The sequence below is a fragment of the Zonotrichia leucophrys genome, chromosome 18, assembly GCF_028769735.1.
Source record: "Zonotrichia leucophrys gambelii isolate GWCS_2022_RI chromosome 18, RI_Zleu_2.0, whole genome shotgun sequence".
Taxonomy (NCBI): Eukaryota; Metazoa; Chordata; class Aves; order Passeriformes; family Passerellidae; genus Zonotrichia; species Zonotrichia leucophrys.
This window is the reverse complement of record NC_088187.1, coordinates 8,238,049-8,253,952: the sequence shown is the minus strand read 5'-3', so window position 1 is coordinate 8,253,952 and position 15,904 is coordinate 8,238,049. Positions and strand designations below refer to the sequence as shown.

The following is a 15,904-nucleotide window of genomic DNA, read 5'->3' as shown; positions in this document are numbered from 1 at the left end:
TTTAACAGCCACCACTGTTTTTTTGATAATTCTGGACAATGGAAAGAGTAAACTATAAAGATGATTTACAATGCAGAAGCTTAAAATAATTTACTGTTTCCATAAATATTTCTAATTCCTGAACATCTTTAACACATGGAAAATGTAAGGTGAGACCAGAACCAGGAAATGCCTTCCTTGTTTTTACTGAGGTAAGTGGAGCACCACTGCATGGCAGCAGTCTGACTCAGTTTGAGGAACAGGAACAGTCCAACTGCAAAGAAAAGGCAGAAAAGTACATGGCTGAACTAATTCCAGTTTTAAAATACTTTAAAAAATATGTTTCAGGACTTTTACCTTCCATGCAATAGAAACATTGAGAGTGTAGCAAAGTCTCAAAAATTTATTGTTGTATAAAAACGGATTCAATTACAAATAATCAGGCTGAAGTCTTGTCAAATACAAAAAAAGAAGCTTAAGAATGGAACACAATATACAAGACTAGAAGTAGTTAAATATTCCTGTACCCAAAGTAATGCTGGGATAATTGCTATTTACAAAATCTTGCCTAAATCTCTTGAGACCATGTTGAGCTACAGTAATAATTTCTCCACCTTTTTAGGAGATTAACATGCAGATCTGACAGCTGTGAACAATGAAAGGAATGTATACAGATATATGTACATTGAGGCAGAGTGCTTTGTAAGGACTTTGCTCCCTGTGGTCAAAGTGAAGAGCTGCTTTCAGTCATTTAGACTCTGGAGGATTTGTTGCACCCTCTCTGTGCCCCCTCCCACCTGGAGTTATTTATCACTTTAACTGCAAATTCAGAAACAAACTTGTTTGAACAAACAGTCTCCTCAGAAAACAGCAAGTTTGCTGTGGAAGCTGGGACAAGTGGTTGTTACAAAAGGACTTCTTGCTATGTGATCCACAAATTGGAGAGAAAGAGAGCAACAAGTCCCCACTGAATAGTTTTGCATTTAATATTATGAATGCCCTCACTGGACAAGCACCAAACAAACCCACATTTCAGCTGTGGAGAGCACTATAATGACAATAGATATATACATTATTTTAAATAATTATAAAAATTTAATATACAAATGGCTCTGAATGTACAATAATGTGGTAATTAAAAAAACCCCAAACAATCTATGGTGAGAATACCACCATTAGGCACAAAGTATTTCTGGAGTTGGCAATTTTAAGGGAAGTCCAAAGACAGACCATTTATCGTTTGCCTGGGTATTTCAAGATGAATCCCTTCAAGATAATGCAAGAACCTATTAAAAAAAAGTAAAAAAGATTGTTAAAGGAACAAAGTTACTTCCAAATATAAGGCAACACTTTTATTATTTTGCGAGACAAATGTCCACCTTCCTTGCCTAGAATTATTTGACAAAATATTTTATTAAAATCCTTAACTACCTTCTATAATTAAATGTAGCAAGATTTAGGAAAACTCAAATTTACCTTCTTTTAGTCTTCCCTTGCTCTTTAAGCTTCTCAGACCTACAGATACTGCGGAGAGTGGGGAGGTATTCGAGGGTACTGGCTTGCTTATTGCCCAGGTTTAAAGGACTTCTGGAAAATACAGTTTTGATGACAGCCAGCCTCTTCTGTGCTTTTTTGTGAGTGCTAAAACAGAGAACGAAGCTTTATTGTTTCTTATTCAAGAATGCACAACGATGATCTTATTTCTTTAGGATCAAAGCCCCTGGTTTAAAACTCCATTAAATTGGTATCCAGAAGTGCATCCCAATGGATCAGATGTCTGCAGCTTCTAATTGTGTGCTGCTCACACAGCATCACAAAGCTGCACCTGGACAGGAACATCAGGACCAGCAGTTTGTTTGGCCAAAGCTCTTGTCTTAATCAGGAGTCTGATCTGGTGAGCTCTTCAGTCTAGAAATGGATGTGAGGTTCAGTACAACCACAACTGAAAGCATCTGTGGTCTTCAGAAATAAATATTCTGGTATTTGTCAGTGTCAGGTCCAGTGTCTAACCCATGACATAAATCTGGTCACAGCATGCATGGTCAGATCCATTCTGCCATTGCTCCTCTGGGTACTGATTTACAGAAGAAAGGCTCTGAGCCATTTTCCTGTTCAGACCCCTGAATGAGCTTTAAATACCCATTGTGCCAGTTTTACCTGTGATGACTTGCTTGTGTTTAAAACAATGTTTCATGGACATACTTGATAGCATGCTCTGGGCTTTTACAATGTATTAAAGGTTATTCTTTGTTAGCATAAATTACTACAAAGAATTTACTTTGGATTCTGTTAGGTCTTCATCAAGCAACACCTACCAACACACTTAACTTGAGTTCAGTATGAGCAGGTGACATTTGGTAGTTGCAGAATCCCATCTCTCTTGAAAAAGCCATTCCTTTATGGTTCTATTATTCTTTTGGGGGAGGTGGTGCTGTTTGTCCATTTTTTAAATAACTCCACTAAGGTTAGCATTCCTTAACAACATTAGAGTCAGGCTGTTCAAGAAACATCACTTTTTGCAGTTTGACAAGAAGTTAATTTAAGGTTGTAAAAGCACAATGAACAATACATTCAGGCAGTGTCATGGTGGTATGAATGTGTATACATCAAATCTGAAACAGTCCTGCACCCTGGGAAATGCTCTGCTTGACAAATAACTGCATTACACTCCAAAATATTAACAAAGTCTTACCTTGAATCAGCTGCCTGACTGAAGGATATGCAGTTCCTTGTGTCTGAGAGAGGCAGAGTAAGTCCCTTCAGCTGATCACTTTCAGGTGTTTTACTGGTAGTTGAAAAGGATTCCAAATTTTGTGAAATATTAACAGAACTTTTAGTGAAGCTGAGTGCTTCAATAGCTGCCTTTATTTCACTACAGCTCTGGGAGCTCCACCAATCAGTATTTTCTATACTGAACTCATCACAAAGACCATTTCTGATTTTGGCATTTGTCCAATGAAAATCTTCACTTTTAGAAAACTCCAGTGGCTCCCTGGTGGTCGTGTTTACACAGCAATCCAGGAAGGACATGTTTTCCACAAACTCAGTCAGTGAATTCAGACACTGAAAAACAACTGCAGACCTTCTTTCATTTACTGAGGTTTTAGTTTTAACTTCTTTTTGTTCTTTATGCACCAACAACTTTGATTCCTTTTTATTCACTTCAACACATGATTTAGGACTGTCTGATGGCAAAGTTATGAATTCAGCTGAATAGTTCAGCTCAGAATCAAATAAGTCACTATCATCCAATATCTCAAGCCTTTTCTGAGCTTTTGTCTTTTTAGACCTTTTTCCAGGGCTACTCTTCCTAGAGCCAGAACTGTTAGTAGATCTGTCTTTTGAGGAAACTACAGTAGTCCTCTCAAGTATAGACTTTGAGGCTTCAGACTGGTTTGACAGAACTTGCATTGGTAAGGGAAGAATAAGTTCAAGATTGCTATACACAAAATCCACATGCTTCATCTGGAATTCTGTGAGAAGCTGCATCAATTTATTCCATTCCTCCATAGTTGTGATTTTGTGCTGTAAAATAATAACATGAAAGCTTTATCAGCATATTAAAATTAATTTCTTAAAAATAAAATGTTCTTATAGAAAATCTCACACTCCTGGCTTAGTGCTTATGAAGTCAGGGACTGTTTTGCTTGTAGACCACCCCAGTTCAGATTGTACCTAACCAGAGAATTCTCTAATTTCTACAACAAACCTTTTCAGAGATTTGCTTCTAAGATGATGCCATTCCTGGTGATGGTTGCACTCAATTATCTGGCAATCATTCAAAGTATTACCAAGTCAGTTACAAAAGTACCTTTAAAAATGTAAACAAATCTTCTGAAGGCAAGAGGATGTTCTTAAGGCCAAGCAACGTCTCTACACAGCCTGTATCACATTTTGGAAACTCCTGAAGATGTGAATCATCAGCTTGAGAAAAATCCACCTTGGAATCCTTAGACTTTGCAGGATGAATGACATTATCTGCCTTCCTTGTCTCTTCTCCTGCACAGAGATAACAGGATTTACTTGAAAGGGAACAACTGCATGATTAAATTGATTTTCCACCTCTTTGCCTCAATTCCTGGCACAAAGGATGCTGTGTCACCTTTTGCTGTGGTGCTGGAGGAACAGAGCAGCTGAAATGAGACATCCCCACGCCCACATCGCTGCTGTCAGCGTTACCAACCTGCTCTCCTGCTTCCCAGGCAGCCTTTGAAGGAGGCTGTGTCTCACTTGTCCCTCCCTCACACCCCTAAACTCCTCCTGAATCCTTTGGGATCAAGTCCCTACCCCTGCCTGCTTGCCAGCTGTGCCACTTTTATCCCTTTTTCAGCTCTGCTTCTTCTAGGTGGATTGCCTAGCAGCTATATGGACAAAGAACTGCAAACTGAGGAAAATTACTACTGATTCCATTCTTTGCCTGGTTTTGCTACTCACGCCATGAAAGGGAGATAGTTAAGTACCATAAGGACAGGCAATAAACCCCTTAAAATTAAGTTCTTTATGCATTAATACAAGGCTTTGAAGTAGCTAAAAATAGCAGAAGCATTCCCCTCCAAATTTAGGAGTCTTACAAGAAGTTACCATTTATTCATACATGTCTAAGAATGCTTCTATTTAGTCAAATTCATATGAACAGATGGATATTTTTTAAAGATGAAATTAAAACAACATACCATGAGGTGCCAAATGCTTCTCTTTCAAGCATCCACCTCCACTTCTAACCCAGAACTGTAGGCACAGGACACTTTGTCTGAGATCACAGTTGTTTGTGGTCAGGAGAGCAGCCAAGTCCTTCACATCTGTCCTCAGGTTCTCAGCCAGGCACAGAGCCTGGAGGAAGCTCACAGAGTTCATCTAAACAAGAGTCACACACAGACCACTGAAACAACTCCTCAATCACACTGCACCAAGTCACACAAGAGCAAATTATTCTATTTATGCTTGTGATACATTTTGCCTTTTAATACAGCAGATTGATTTATTAAATTAGATTACAGTTAGATTAAAACCTGGAAGGAAAAGCAAGCTACCCAATCTATGCAGCCTATGTCGGAGAATGAAGTTCAATTTAGAAATAATGAAAAACAAACACACAAACCTATTCTGCTTGTGGTCCTGAGGCTACCTACACCTTGCTTCTTATCACCAGTGATCAGCTTTTACTGAACTATATTCATTTTGAAGGTTTTTCTTGCATTCTTTCTTTTAACTCTGTTGCCTAGAAGTACAACAGGTTTTCTGTTTCACATTAAGAAATTTCCCCTTCTCAATAATTAGGTCCTTCAGATTCTCATTTATTTAGGTTTTTCACCTAATACATAGCTGCAAATAAAACTATTTGCTACACAGAACACTAGTGTTTGTATTAAAGGAATAACCCATAATACTTCTAAAATAACTGCTATAGTTTTTAATGAATGAACCAGCTTCAGATCAGAGCTATCAGATATTTATCTAAATACATTCTACAAACTAAATTAATTGATTAAATGATGTTCTTATTGTAATTCTCAGTACTACTAAATTGTTTGGAAAATAAATCTTCCATGCCAGTAAAACAGCTCCTACATGAAAAGATAAATACATCCTACACACCCTTACATAAACCCCAAAAACGTGTCTGTCTCTGATCAAACAAGTATGTTACAACAGAAATATAGAAACCTACCCCAAGATTTAAATTTCAAACTGAAATCAGCTGACAATTACTTGCTAAGGGTGTACCTGCATTTCCAGACACAAACTTACCAAGGAAGGGGTTTTAAAGTTGATCTCTTCAAAATAGCCATCAAACATTAAACTGAATGTTGGATCTATAAAGAGAGATCAGTGAACTGTCACGACATTATGTCAAACCTAGTTATTTTCTTTATCAATTAGAGCAGCCAGTACCTTTATTCAAACACTCAAATACTTGCTTTACAGTCTCCACTCATTTAATTTTGCATTTAGGAGCAATATTCAACCATCCCCATTTACAGCCTCTAATTAGAAGTGGCTCTTCTGTCTGTAAAGCCTAATTACTGTCACAAACCCCACTCACCATTGGTGGTAAGAATCACAGGTCTCTTTGCAGTTGCCATGAATGTCTTTATTGCACTTAGAAATCCTGCATCTTCATCAAATATTATATCCACCTACAGAAACAAACATAGCATCAACAGCTTGAGCAGCAGTTACAGGCTGTGAACAGTCACAGAACATTTCATCTGAATTTTACCTCTTCAAAAAGAATGAGAGAAGTTGCACTTTTCCTGTTGTGTTCTCCTCCTTCTTCTTTGTTTATTGATGTAATTTGAGTATCTTTCTTTACTTCCAGTGAATTCTGAGTATTTCCTGCAGATGGATGAATAATTGAGCAGGGAGGAGGAGTGAAACCATGAATGCTTTCCAGATATTGGCTTCAAAAATCCCTCATGTATCAAATGCTTAGAGAATCTGTTCTTTTCTCCACACAGCTCCATACAAGGTGTAGCATTTCCACCTCCAAAGGTAATTCATTATTAAAAAGGAATACCTACCTCCAGTTTTCTCTTCAGATGTTGCTTCTCCATCAGCATCTTTACGTTTGGCAGAAATTTTGAAGTAGTTTGCAAGCGTTTTAGAGGGCAAGCTTCGTTTTAATCCTGCTCCTTTGGGTGACAGTGGTGGTTTTCTTGGAGAAATGACTTTCTTTGGAGAATACATTTTTTCTGCAAGGTATGTTTTATATTAAATTTCATCTGGAGATATAATGTCAAACTGATATTTCTCAGACAAATTTAAAGTAAAACCCATTTTTTATCTATGGTAAATACAGGTTTACTCTGCTGAGTTTTTGCTTGTTTTCCTTTTCTCTTGTTATAGGAAAAGCTTTCTGTTCAACTTTCTATTCAAATGCCACAGCACTTGCTCCACCACTGCAGAAATAACGTAACCAAGAGTCAGTATTTTAATAAAGTCATTATTTCATTTGGTCTGTAGTTGTGTCAACCAACAGACCAGTTCTTACTATTATGGCCAGGTAAGCTAAATCTGCTCTTTCTAAAAACAACTGATATCTAAAATTTGTTTTGGGAATTCAGTCTTTAACAAACTTCTCCCCTCTGTAAAACCCACCCCATAATTCAGACCAAATAAAGAACCTCAAATAAGAACACAACACTTACTTGGTGACTTGGTAGTGCTACAACTGTTAAAAAAGCAAGGTTTGTGTGCATTCACACCTTTTTTGTCCACTTGATGAGACTGAGTAGCTTCTTTCAGCTGAGACAAAATCTGTCTCCCACTACGCTGGCAAGAGGCATTGACTTCAAATATCTGCAATGGTATTTCATTTACAAAAAGAAAGAAAATGAAATTGTAAATATCTTGTATTACAAATGCTTTTGTATCATGAGCTATAAATAAGAAAAATGCACTAAGAAAGAAGTGCACAAACCTTAAACCCAAGCTCCTGAGCACAAGCATACACTGCAGCAGTTTTCCCCACTCCTGGTGGGCCAGTTATCAGAACTGTATTGCAAAGGGTCGTCTCTTCCTCAAGATCAGATTTACTATCTTTAAAGTCAAGGCTGCTTAAAGAATCTGTAGAATTATTAAAAAGAAAAGAAAGGATTACTGTTATTTTTTGCCACCTTTCAACAAAAGAGAAGCTATATTAATTCTATCAGTACCTTCTAGCTCTTTGTCCTCCTTTTCCCTTTTCTGATTTCGTTTTTCTTCCAAATCAGCTCTCTTTTTCCATTCTTTTAACCAACTATAAAGGAAAGAATGAAAACAAGAATAAAAATTGCTGGTGAATTAAGTGAACCAAATCAAGATGGAACAGAACATAAATCTAGGGGACATCAGCCACTTGTTACCCCACAGAAATCTATCAAGTCCTTTCAGATAAAAGCAAAGAAACGTTCAGGATTTGATTCTTTTGTAGAAAAGGTTCCCTTTCTCATTCTACATTCTGTGAGCTGACCAGTATAAAAACAAGTCATTTGGTGAACTATTTATTCACTCATAATTCAGAGCTGTTTTGTCAGATGGATCTTTCAATTCTGTGTAAGAGCCACACCAGTGACTTAAGCACACACAGAAAATTGAACTGCAAGCACAGAGTGTTAGGTGGAATTTAGTGCTGAATTCCTGTGAAAAGCAGAAAGTACAGCAAGGCCATGATCAGGATGCTTGTAGGGAAGTACAGACAAGGACTGCTCTCTCAGTACTTGAGCATTGCCAAGTAACATGAAGTTTTGAGTTATTTTAGGAATGATCCATGTTCCAACTTCTCACCTGTGTAGCCTTTCAATTTCTTTCTTGTTCCCTACAAGTTCACTGGAATCTTGAGGCTGATATTTTTCTGTCCAGAGCATGTCTTCCTTTTCCACACCTACAGAAAAAATATTGTCCATTTTTAAAGTTCTTCATGCAATAAACTCGATCACATCTAGCAGAGTATCAGGACTAGATTGGATTTTTGCATCACAGTGGAAAGCTGACATAGATCCCACATACCTTTCCTCAATGGAAAGATTAAAATGAGACAGGAAATGCACTGACCTGAAAGTGCACTTGGATCTGACAAACAACCCCTGCCTTCTGTCACACTATCTGGTTTCTGGGTCTTGTTTTTTCCCAAGTGTGTGGCTTGTCCTGTCTCTGCCTGTTTTTCTCCAGATATGGGAGGAATAAGGCTCCTGGAAACTCTTGATTTCATCTCAGTCTCTGTACCTTCCAGTGGTTTTCTTCTTTTTGATCTGCGTTCTTCTGTTTCTTTCCTTTTCCTCTTTGTTTCCTTCCAATTGTCAGGATGTTTCTCAGTTACCTCAAGATTTGCAGTGCCATCTCTGCTTTCTAAGGAAAAAAAAATGGCATCAATTTAAAATTTCAGGCTATGTCCACTACTACTGTACATTTGCTTAAGCTGTATTTGAAGAATTTGTTCAAAACAATCTAAAATGTGAGGATCAATGTATTTCCAACAGCATTATTCCTTCAGTTATATTTTTTTAAATTTTCAGCTGTTTTTTAATGCCAGAGAAAGTGAGGGTGGTTTTCTCTCAACATAGATTCTTAACCTTGTGTGCTGTTTTCCAAAGCCAACTGCTGTGTTTGCTTTTTCAGGAACCTGGAGTAGTATTTTCTCACTGGAAACTGAGGATTAGAAGCCACAATCTCATCGAGCAAATCCTTCTTGAATGCATCAGGAAAAGCTGGTCGGTGGCCTGACAGCTGGAATACACACACAAATTACTCAAAAACTTTACACAGAATGCTTTGGAAATATCTTGTTAAATTCAGAGATTAACAGAAACTGATGAGAACTGTCTAATGGTAAGATGCAAAATGGGTAACTCACACACAGGGAAATTAAAAAAAACCCCAACAAACTACAGGACTGAAACAAATTCAAACAACAGGATTTATTAAAAACATAACTCCAAACAAATATCAAAACAATTTGAATTTTAAGTACTCACCACAGGTGCAGAACAATTTCCCGTTCGTTTTGAATTCACAGTGGAAAATTCACCAAGTGAGAGAGTGATTTTTGTGATGTTGGTGACCTCAGTACTCAGTTCCCTCAGCTTAGTTAATAGAGGACATGATGGTGATTGCAATTTCCACATTGGAGAACCTACAAAAGAACCCCCAGCAAAAACAAAACAAGAGTTAAGGAAAGGAAATGGGCTGGTCTTCTATCTTCTGTAAAGTCTTTTGCATTTGTCAGAAGGAAATGGTTTCTACCCAAATCAGTCCAACACAATCTTTATTCTCCAAATTGGAACTTAACAGACCAACTTTTTTGACTAAATATTAAGAATTTTGCATCCTTACCCATGCACGTATAGTCTACTTTAGCATCAACTTAATTTGTAAATTTTGTATTCAAAAACATCTCAGTGGAAGCTTCAAGTTTTGTTCTCTTACTCAGACACAAAACAAGAGGAAACTCCCACCTACTATTCCAGTCCTAAGCTGTTCAAATTTTTTCTTTTCTGCACAAATTCCTCAGAAATGATTATGCACATTTGAACAAAACCCAAAAGTTTAACACAAGCTTACAGTCATCCTTCTGCTGCACATGGACAACAGGCTTAAAAGAGGAGCTTGCAAGGGAGTATGCTTCCATGGCTGCTGCCTTCTTTGCAATCTGCCTTTTCAGAGACTCTGGCAATCCACTCCTCAGGAATTCACGTTTTGCTCTGAATGGATCACCATCTTGAGAATTTTCAGATGCATCTTGGCTTTAATGAAAACAGAAAAGAAAAAGAAAGAAAAGAAGACAGAATTAGTAGAACTTCCAGCTATGCAAGATTGAATTTAATGACATTCTCTTCCAAATGAGTTGAAAATAGTCTATCAAAACTGCTGAAATTAATTTTAATGAGGTTAGTTTGAAATTAATTCTGTGTTAAAAATTTTAATCTAAAAAAAGTTCTCTTTGGTTTTGTATTTTTATATGCAATTTGGGATTTCTTTTTAATCAGTCACCAACTACATTTCCAGACATCCAATATGGTTCTAAAATGGTTGAGGAATTCTCCAAGAAACCCTAAAATTTTGCAAGTGGATTAAAATATTAATCAGTATAAAAGTAATGAATATTTATAGCACATTTCAGTGTTTAAATCTGTAAAATGAGAGAATGTTAAAATAACCTTGGAATGTATTTTGATTTTTAAGCAACTGCACTCTTGACAACTGACCTGCTTTCATCAAAGATCACAATTGGTTCACCTGCAGAGTTTGGAGCATTTCTGCCTAGGCAGGAAGGTTGACATCCCAGTTTCCCTTTAAAAAGATAAAAAACCTATTATTAGATTAGCACTGATATAAGATTCTAACCTTGCTTCTGTGTTCACTACCTGTATGTTCCATTTAACATCATCAGGGAATCTCCTTTTCTTAAGGGAAAGTTGAGTATTTTAACAAAACTCATTATAGCTTTGTTTCTAATTATTTCCTCAGTACAGATGCTATTTTCTAACATTGGGGAAAAAAAGGAGACACAACAATACATGGTATATGTTGACAATTTTTCAAATAAACAGTTTTCCTGAATGAAGAAAAAGCAAAACAACACATGTAGTATTAATTCATATAAAAAGGGAAGGTATATTTTGGAATATTATACAAGATAAATCAGAAAAAAATAGTAATATACTGCAAAGGCAGCTTTATGAAATAAAGTTACAATAGCCAATAATAAAAATGTCTCTGTAATAAAAAACAAACTCATTCAGTGTGTTTATTACCATTGGAGTTCTTTGCAACCTTCAAGGTTTTAGGCTTCTTCCCCAAAACATCATTTAAGCTCCGAAGTTTCTTTTCCTTCCCACTCTGCTCTGCAGCAGTGACACTGTCCACGTTTGAACCCAGAATTATTACTGATTCCTAGAGGGAAAGCAAATCAAGTAAGAAAGGAAACCCAGCTTCTCCTCCTTTATTAATACACTGCAGATATCTACCTTGGCTTGCAAACATTTCTTGTGAAGAACCAAGCAGGAATCATTTGTGTTGCTTATATCAATAACAAATATATAAAAATATCCCCCCAAAGTACATCCTTACATCACTTTCTTCCAATTTCTTCTTCTCAGCCAGAGCTCGCTGTCGAGACGAGCGCCTGACAGGAGCTGCTGAGTCCTCACTCCCTTTGGATCTGTTCTGCTGGATGGCCTTTGCTTTTTCAATCAGCTGCTTTGCTTTAGATCTGTTCTTAGAAGTGGAGCTTATCTGTTAACAAAGAACAAAGAAACGGAAATAGCAATTAATAGCACTCTTCACTAAGTACTTTGCATGCAAATAGAATTTTTCACTTTCATAGAAATAGGTAATTGTTGCAAAATTTCATTGGTTTAAAAAGAAATAATTGAAAGAACAAGCAAACCAAGATGATATCACAGTTCTCCAAAGGGAGTGAAAGCCCTGCAAGATCCCCAGTTTTTTCATGGAACTGATATGGGCAGTTCCATGAAAAATTTGGAACTGTGAAAAAATTTGGAACATGAAAAAATTGGAACAAGAGACATTCTTGAGTCTCAGCTGTTCTGCTGTGCCCAAACACTACCACAAATCACTGGGTCATTTAGGCTGGGAAAAACCTCTGAGATCATCAAGTCCAACCTCTGGCTAATCATTACCTTGTCAAATAAACCATGGCACTAAATGCCACATCATTTCTGTGTCCCATCCTGAGAACCTGCAGCACAGGAGCATGCTATTTTACGGAATTTTTCTGTCATGAAAGGTGGATTTTTACTAATAAAACATGTTTTAAGATCTGAAATTTCATCATAAATCAGAGTATATTCCCTTTCCATAGGGCAGCAGGGAAGTGTCATATTGTATGACACAATACTGAATACACCACAATTATACCCATACAGGAAATGACAAAATACTGACACCAATTGTTACATAAATTACCTTTGAGTTTTTGGAGTGAGACTCTTCATTTTTCACTGCTTCAGCTTTATTTGATTTTGTAGCTGCTCTGATACGTGTAAACCTCATTCTAATTGGGGAAAAAATATTATTAAATTATTACTGGATAATGAATGGAAATGTTACTCTCAATTTAATTTTCAAAAGCCTTTAAAAATACAGTGCTGTAAACAGAAGTAATCCCCCAACTGGAGGATGAGTTTTTTTTGTTGTTTGGTTGGGGGTTTTTGGATGTCTCAGTACAAACACATTTATAGTCAGCTTTGATTCCTCTCTATTTTTACCCACTATGATCAGTATCCATGCAACTTTGATAATATTGATATTATAAATTAATTATTTTATGTCTTATTTTCAAATACTTGCATACAATTAATGGGCAAAAAGGCAGAATATACTCTAAAAGGTTTACCTTATTGGGCTGCTGCCATCAAAGGGCACAGTGATCACCTCAGCTCTGTACATGCTGCTTTTCTGGCAGGATTGTCTGTGTGCTTTTGGGGTGGAAGTCTCTAATGGGCAGGCACTTAATTCATCTGCAGAACAGGCACTTCTAGCCTTGGGCTTTTTAGGTGTAACATTTGTTGATGTTTTGGTTTTCTGTTGCCTTAAACTCCTCCTTAACTCATTCCCTTCTGGGCTTGATAAAATTATTACATCTAAGGTGTTTTCCACGGTAACAACATTAGCACCTGAATCCTCTTCTCCAATATAAGTGCTGGTGTTTGAGACATCATTTTCCTTAGTTTCTGAAGCCTTCTTTCTTCTGTTTCCTTCTTTCTGAACCTTGTTAGATTTTCTGGGTTTAGCTCTATTGCTTTTAGGTTTAGAATGTGTACATTTGTCCACCAAATCTTCTGGTGCCCCGCTTCCTAATCCCTTATTTGAAGGAACAAGATCTTCAGATCCCTCTTTTTCTTTTGACGACTTGGCAGCAGTTTGCTTTTGTTTTCCAGGTGCCTTTTTAACTCCACTTTTTGTTCCATCTGCTGTTGGCTGTCTAAAAGCTTTCATGAACTGATGCTTCTCTTCCTGGGTACATTTTGGCCTCAGAGAATCTGCCCCTCCAGTCTCCAGTACAGCCAGCTCCAATTCTTCCTCCTCAATAACAACGTTGGATTTTCTTTTCTGAGTCACCTGTTCAGTTTGCTCACTGTCCAAGGGGGCTGGGCTGCTTTCTCTTTTCCCTACACGTCCTTTCTGCTTCAAAAAAATGGAAGCTATTTTCCTAGAGCCTTTCTGCTCCTTATTTGAGGGAGGTAGTCTGGGGGGAATGGAATGAACTTGTGCAAGCACAGTCACTGTTCTGAGTGGCAGCTGCTGGGATTCCTCACACTTTTCTGGGTCACTAACACCATCACTTTTGTCCATTTGATTTGCAGCACCACAAGTGTCCATTGCTGGCTTTGTGTCTTCAACATTATTTTCTCCCTGACTTCTCAAGAAGTCCTCAAATGACACTGTTATTATGCAATTATTTACCTGGGATCTCCCATCATCCATATGAACCTCAAAACTGGAATCACCAATAGCAGCATCACACTCTGCTACTGTATTTGCCTTCTCCTCAGTTTCCTTTTTATATGTTTCATTAATCTGGTTTTCTGATAAAGAGCTTTCAGACAAATCAGTATTTACTTTGTGCTTCCTTTTCCTTGATTTTTTTAACCTATTTTTTGATCCATTTGTTTCACAACCAAAGTTTTTTGCATTTTTTCTGGAGGGGATAATGTTTGGGAAGTTCTCTCTTTGATCATTATCTTCTGCTAATTCTTCTGTACATTTTTTGTCCACTAGAGTACAAGAAGCAATAAAGTCATTACTGTCTTGTTGCAGTCCTGTAGTTACTCTGCTGTCATCACTACTAATTTCTATTTCAAGGTCATTCTCAGATTCTTTCATTTCTTTTGGCATATTACTTAAATTGCCTTTCTTCCCTTTTCTCTTCCGCTTTAAAGATGGCTTGAAAGATGATTTACACTCTTTCTCATCAGCGTCCAACAGTGTTTTATTTTCTCCAGCTCCTACTGGCAATGCAGCATTCTCAGTTGCAGATGTCTTTTTAAAATAATCCAAGATATTGTTGGATTTTGGTGATGACAATGCCTTGTCCACTGGTTTTGCTAGTGGTGAAAAATACCTTGTGATTGTTTCTGCAGAAGCATCTTCCTCTCGCCGCTTCTTGCATGGCTGTAAAAGGTAAAACACGAATCTCAGTTTTAAAAAAACTTAAGATGACTTATATAGAATTTTTTCAGAAGACAAAAATTAATGTTAATGTGCTCAGACTGGGCATGCATCAACTAAATCTCCATGTTTTCAAGGGCCATCTAAGCCTGAAATATTCTGTCCTTTCAGATAAACAAAAATCCTGTTCTGAAGCATTGAGATGGTCAAAACTGAACGGGATCACAGGGTCTTCAGAACAGCTCTGCAGATATTTCACAATACTGGAAGTCTGAAAGTCTGGGTGAATTCCAATGGTCAACCTTGAGATGTTCCCCAGAGCATCTGTGGAGTATTTAAGAGGGAATTCCAACATCTCTATCCTACCGTAAATATCTGACACAGCTTAGGAAGACAGTGTACCTTTAAGAGTACTTGAAGAAAATGAACACAACAGAATTTTTATCTCGCATAATGATTCAAACCATGAAAGAACATTTACTTCTACAGCTCCAAGAAAGACTTTGGCTCATAAAGACTTTCATAACTCCCGGTTTACCAGAATCTGAACTCCTCGGAAATGAAACCCTCCGAAGCGGAAAACGCCTCTTCCCAAAGCCCCTCGAACGCGTTCAATGACAGCCGGGCCCGCGGGGCCGCGCCAAGCGTCAGCAGCGCCCGGGAGCCCGGGCCGGGGGCGGGCGGCCCCTCACAGCTCCCGGTACACCGGACGGGCCGTGCCAGGGCGGGACGGCAAAGGGGAGAACGCCAAAGGGGGGCGAAGGCCAAAGGGGCGAATGACAAAGGGGGGCGAACGCCAAAGAAGAGAACACCAAAGGGGCGCCCCCGCCAGCCGCGACCCCTCTCTCTGCCCTCACAGCGCGACCCCGGCCCGCGTCCCCACCTGAACGTCTCCGTCGTTCCCGGGGAGGACGGGAGAGGCGGCCGCCGCGGCCACGGCGACCCTGCCCACCATGCCCCGGCTGCTGCGGGCGCGGAGCCCTCCCGGCTCGCTCGGGGCGGGGGGAGCGCGGAGCCCTCGGCCCCGGGCGCTGCCTCAGGGGCGGGGGGCGCGCGCGGCCGCCATGGCCCCGATGGCGCCGCCTGACGGGCGCGCGCGCCGGGCGGGCGGTAAAAGCGCGCGCGGGACCAGATTCGGATCCTCCGCGCGGAAAACGGGGGGCGGGGCCTCGCTTCGCTCCCACGTGACCAGCGCCCCCTGACCAATAGCCGCCCGTTGTTCCGGTCACATGACACGGACCTACTGACGCGCGCTCGCCCCACCCCTTCTCTGCCGAGGCCACGCCCCCTTCTGCCCCCTCTCCCGCCTTCGCCG

General features: G+C 39.0%; 1 protein-coding gene across 3 annotated transcripts; it reads right to left on the bottom strand.

The window, feature by feature from the left end:
* On the bottom strand, positions 1–15,601 carry ATAD5 (ATPase family AAA domain containing 5). 3 transcript variants are annotated; one of them, XM_064728750.1, is made up of 24 exons: positions 15,473–15,601; positions 12,815–14,592; positions 12,385–12,472; positions 11,527–11,691; positions 11,211–11,349; positions 10,662–10,746; positions 10,018–10,199; positions 9,432–9,589; positions 9,030–9,183; positions 8,512–8,805; positions 8,245–8,341; positions 7,635–7,717; positions 7,400–7,545; positions 7,128–7,278; positions 6,501–6,671; positions 6,200–6,315; positions 6,023–6,116; positions 5,728–5,792; positions 4,653–4,833; positions 3,791–3,978; positions 2,672–3,504; positions 1,456–1,620; positions 1,210–1,265; positions 1–253 (listed from the first exon to the last, which is right to left on the bottom strand). In XM_064728750.1, exons 1-24 carry the CDS (start codon positions 15,542–15,544, stop codon positions 129–131), a joined length of 5,586 nt encoding a protein of 1,861 aa, XP_064584820.1. In that variant the 5' UTR covers positions 15,545–15,601; the 3' UTR covers positions 1–128. The 3 variants fall into 3 exon arrangements, with proteins under 3 accessions (XP_064584820.1, XP_064584822.1, XP_064584821.1); XM_064728752.1 differs by having other exon boundaries at positions 8,683–8,805; XM_064728751.1 differs by having other exon boundaries at positions 142–1,265.
* Positions 15,602–15,904: the final 303 nt, after the last annotated feature.

Bases quoted from the DNA above. Each gene is read 5' to 3' on its own strand.
- ATAD5 (XM_064728750.1), bottom strand. From the start codon at position 15,544: ATGGTGGGCAGGGTCGCCGTGGCCGCGGCGGCCGCCTCTCCCGTCCTC. The intron at 11,350-11,526 runs GTAAGGATGTAC...CTTTCCCTCTAG, and splicing joins AGAAATTGGAAGAAAGTGAT to GAATCAGTAATAATTCTGGG. The intron at 9,184-9,431 runs GTGAGTACTTAA...TGTGTATTCCAG, and splicing joins GAAATTGTTCTGCACCTGTG to CTGTCAGGCCACCGACCAGC.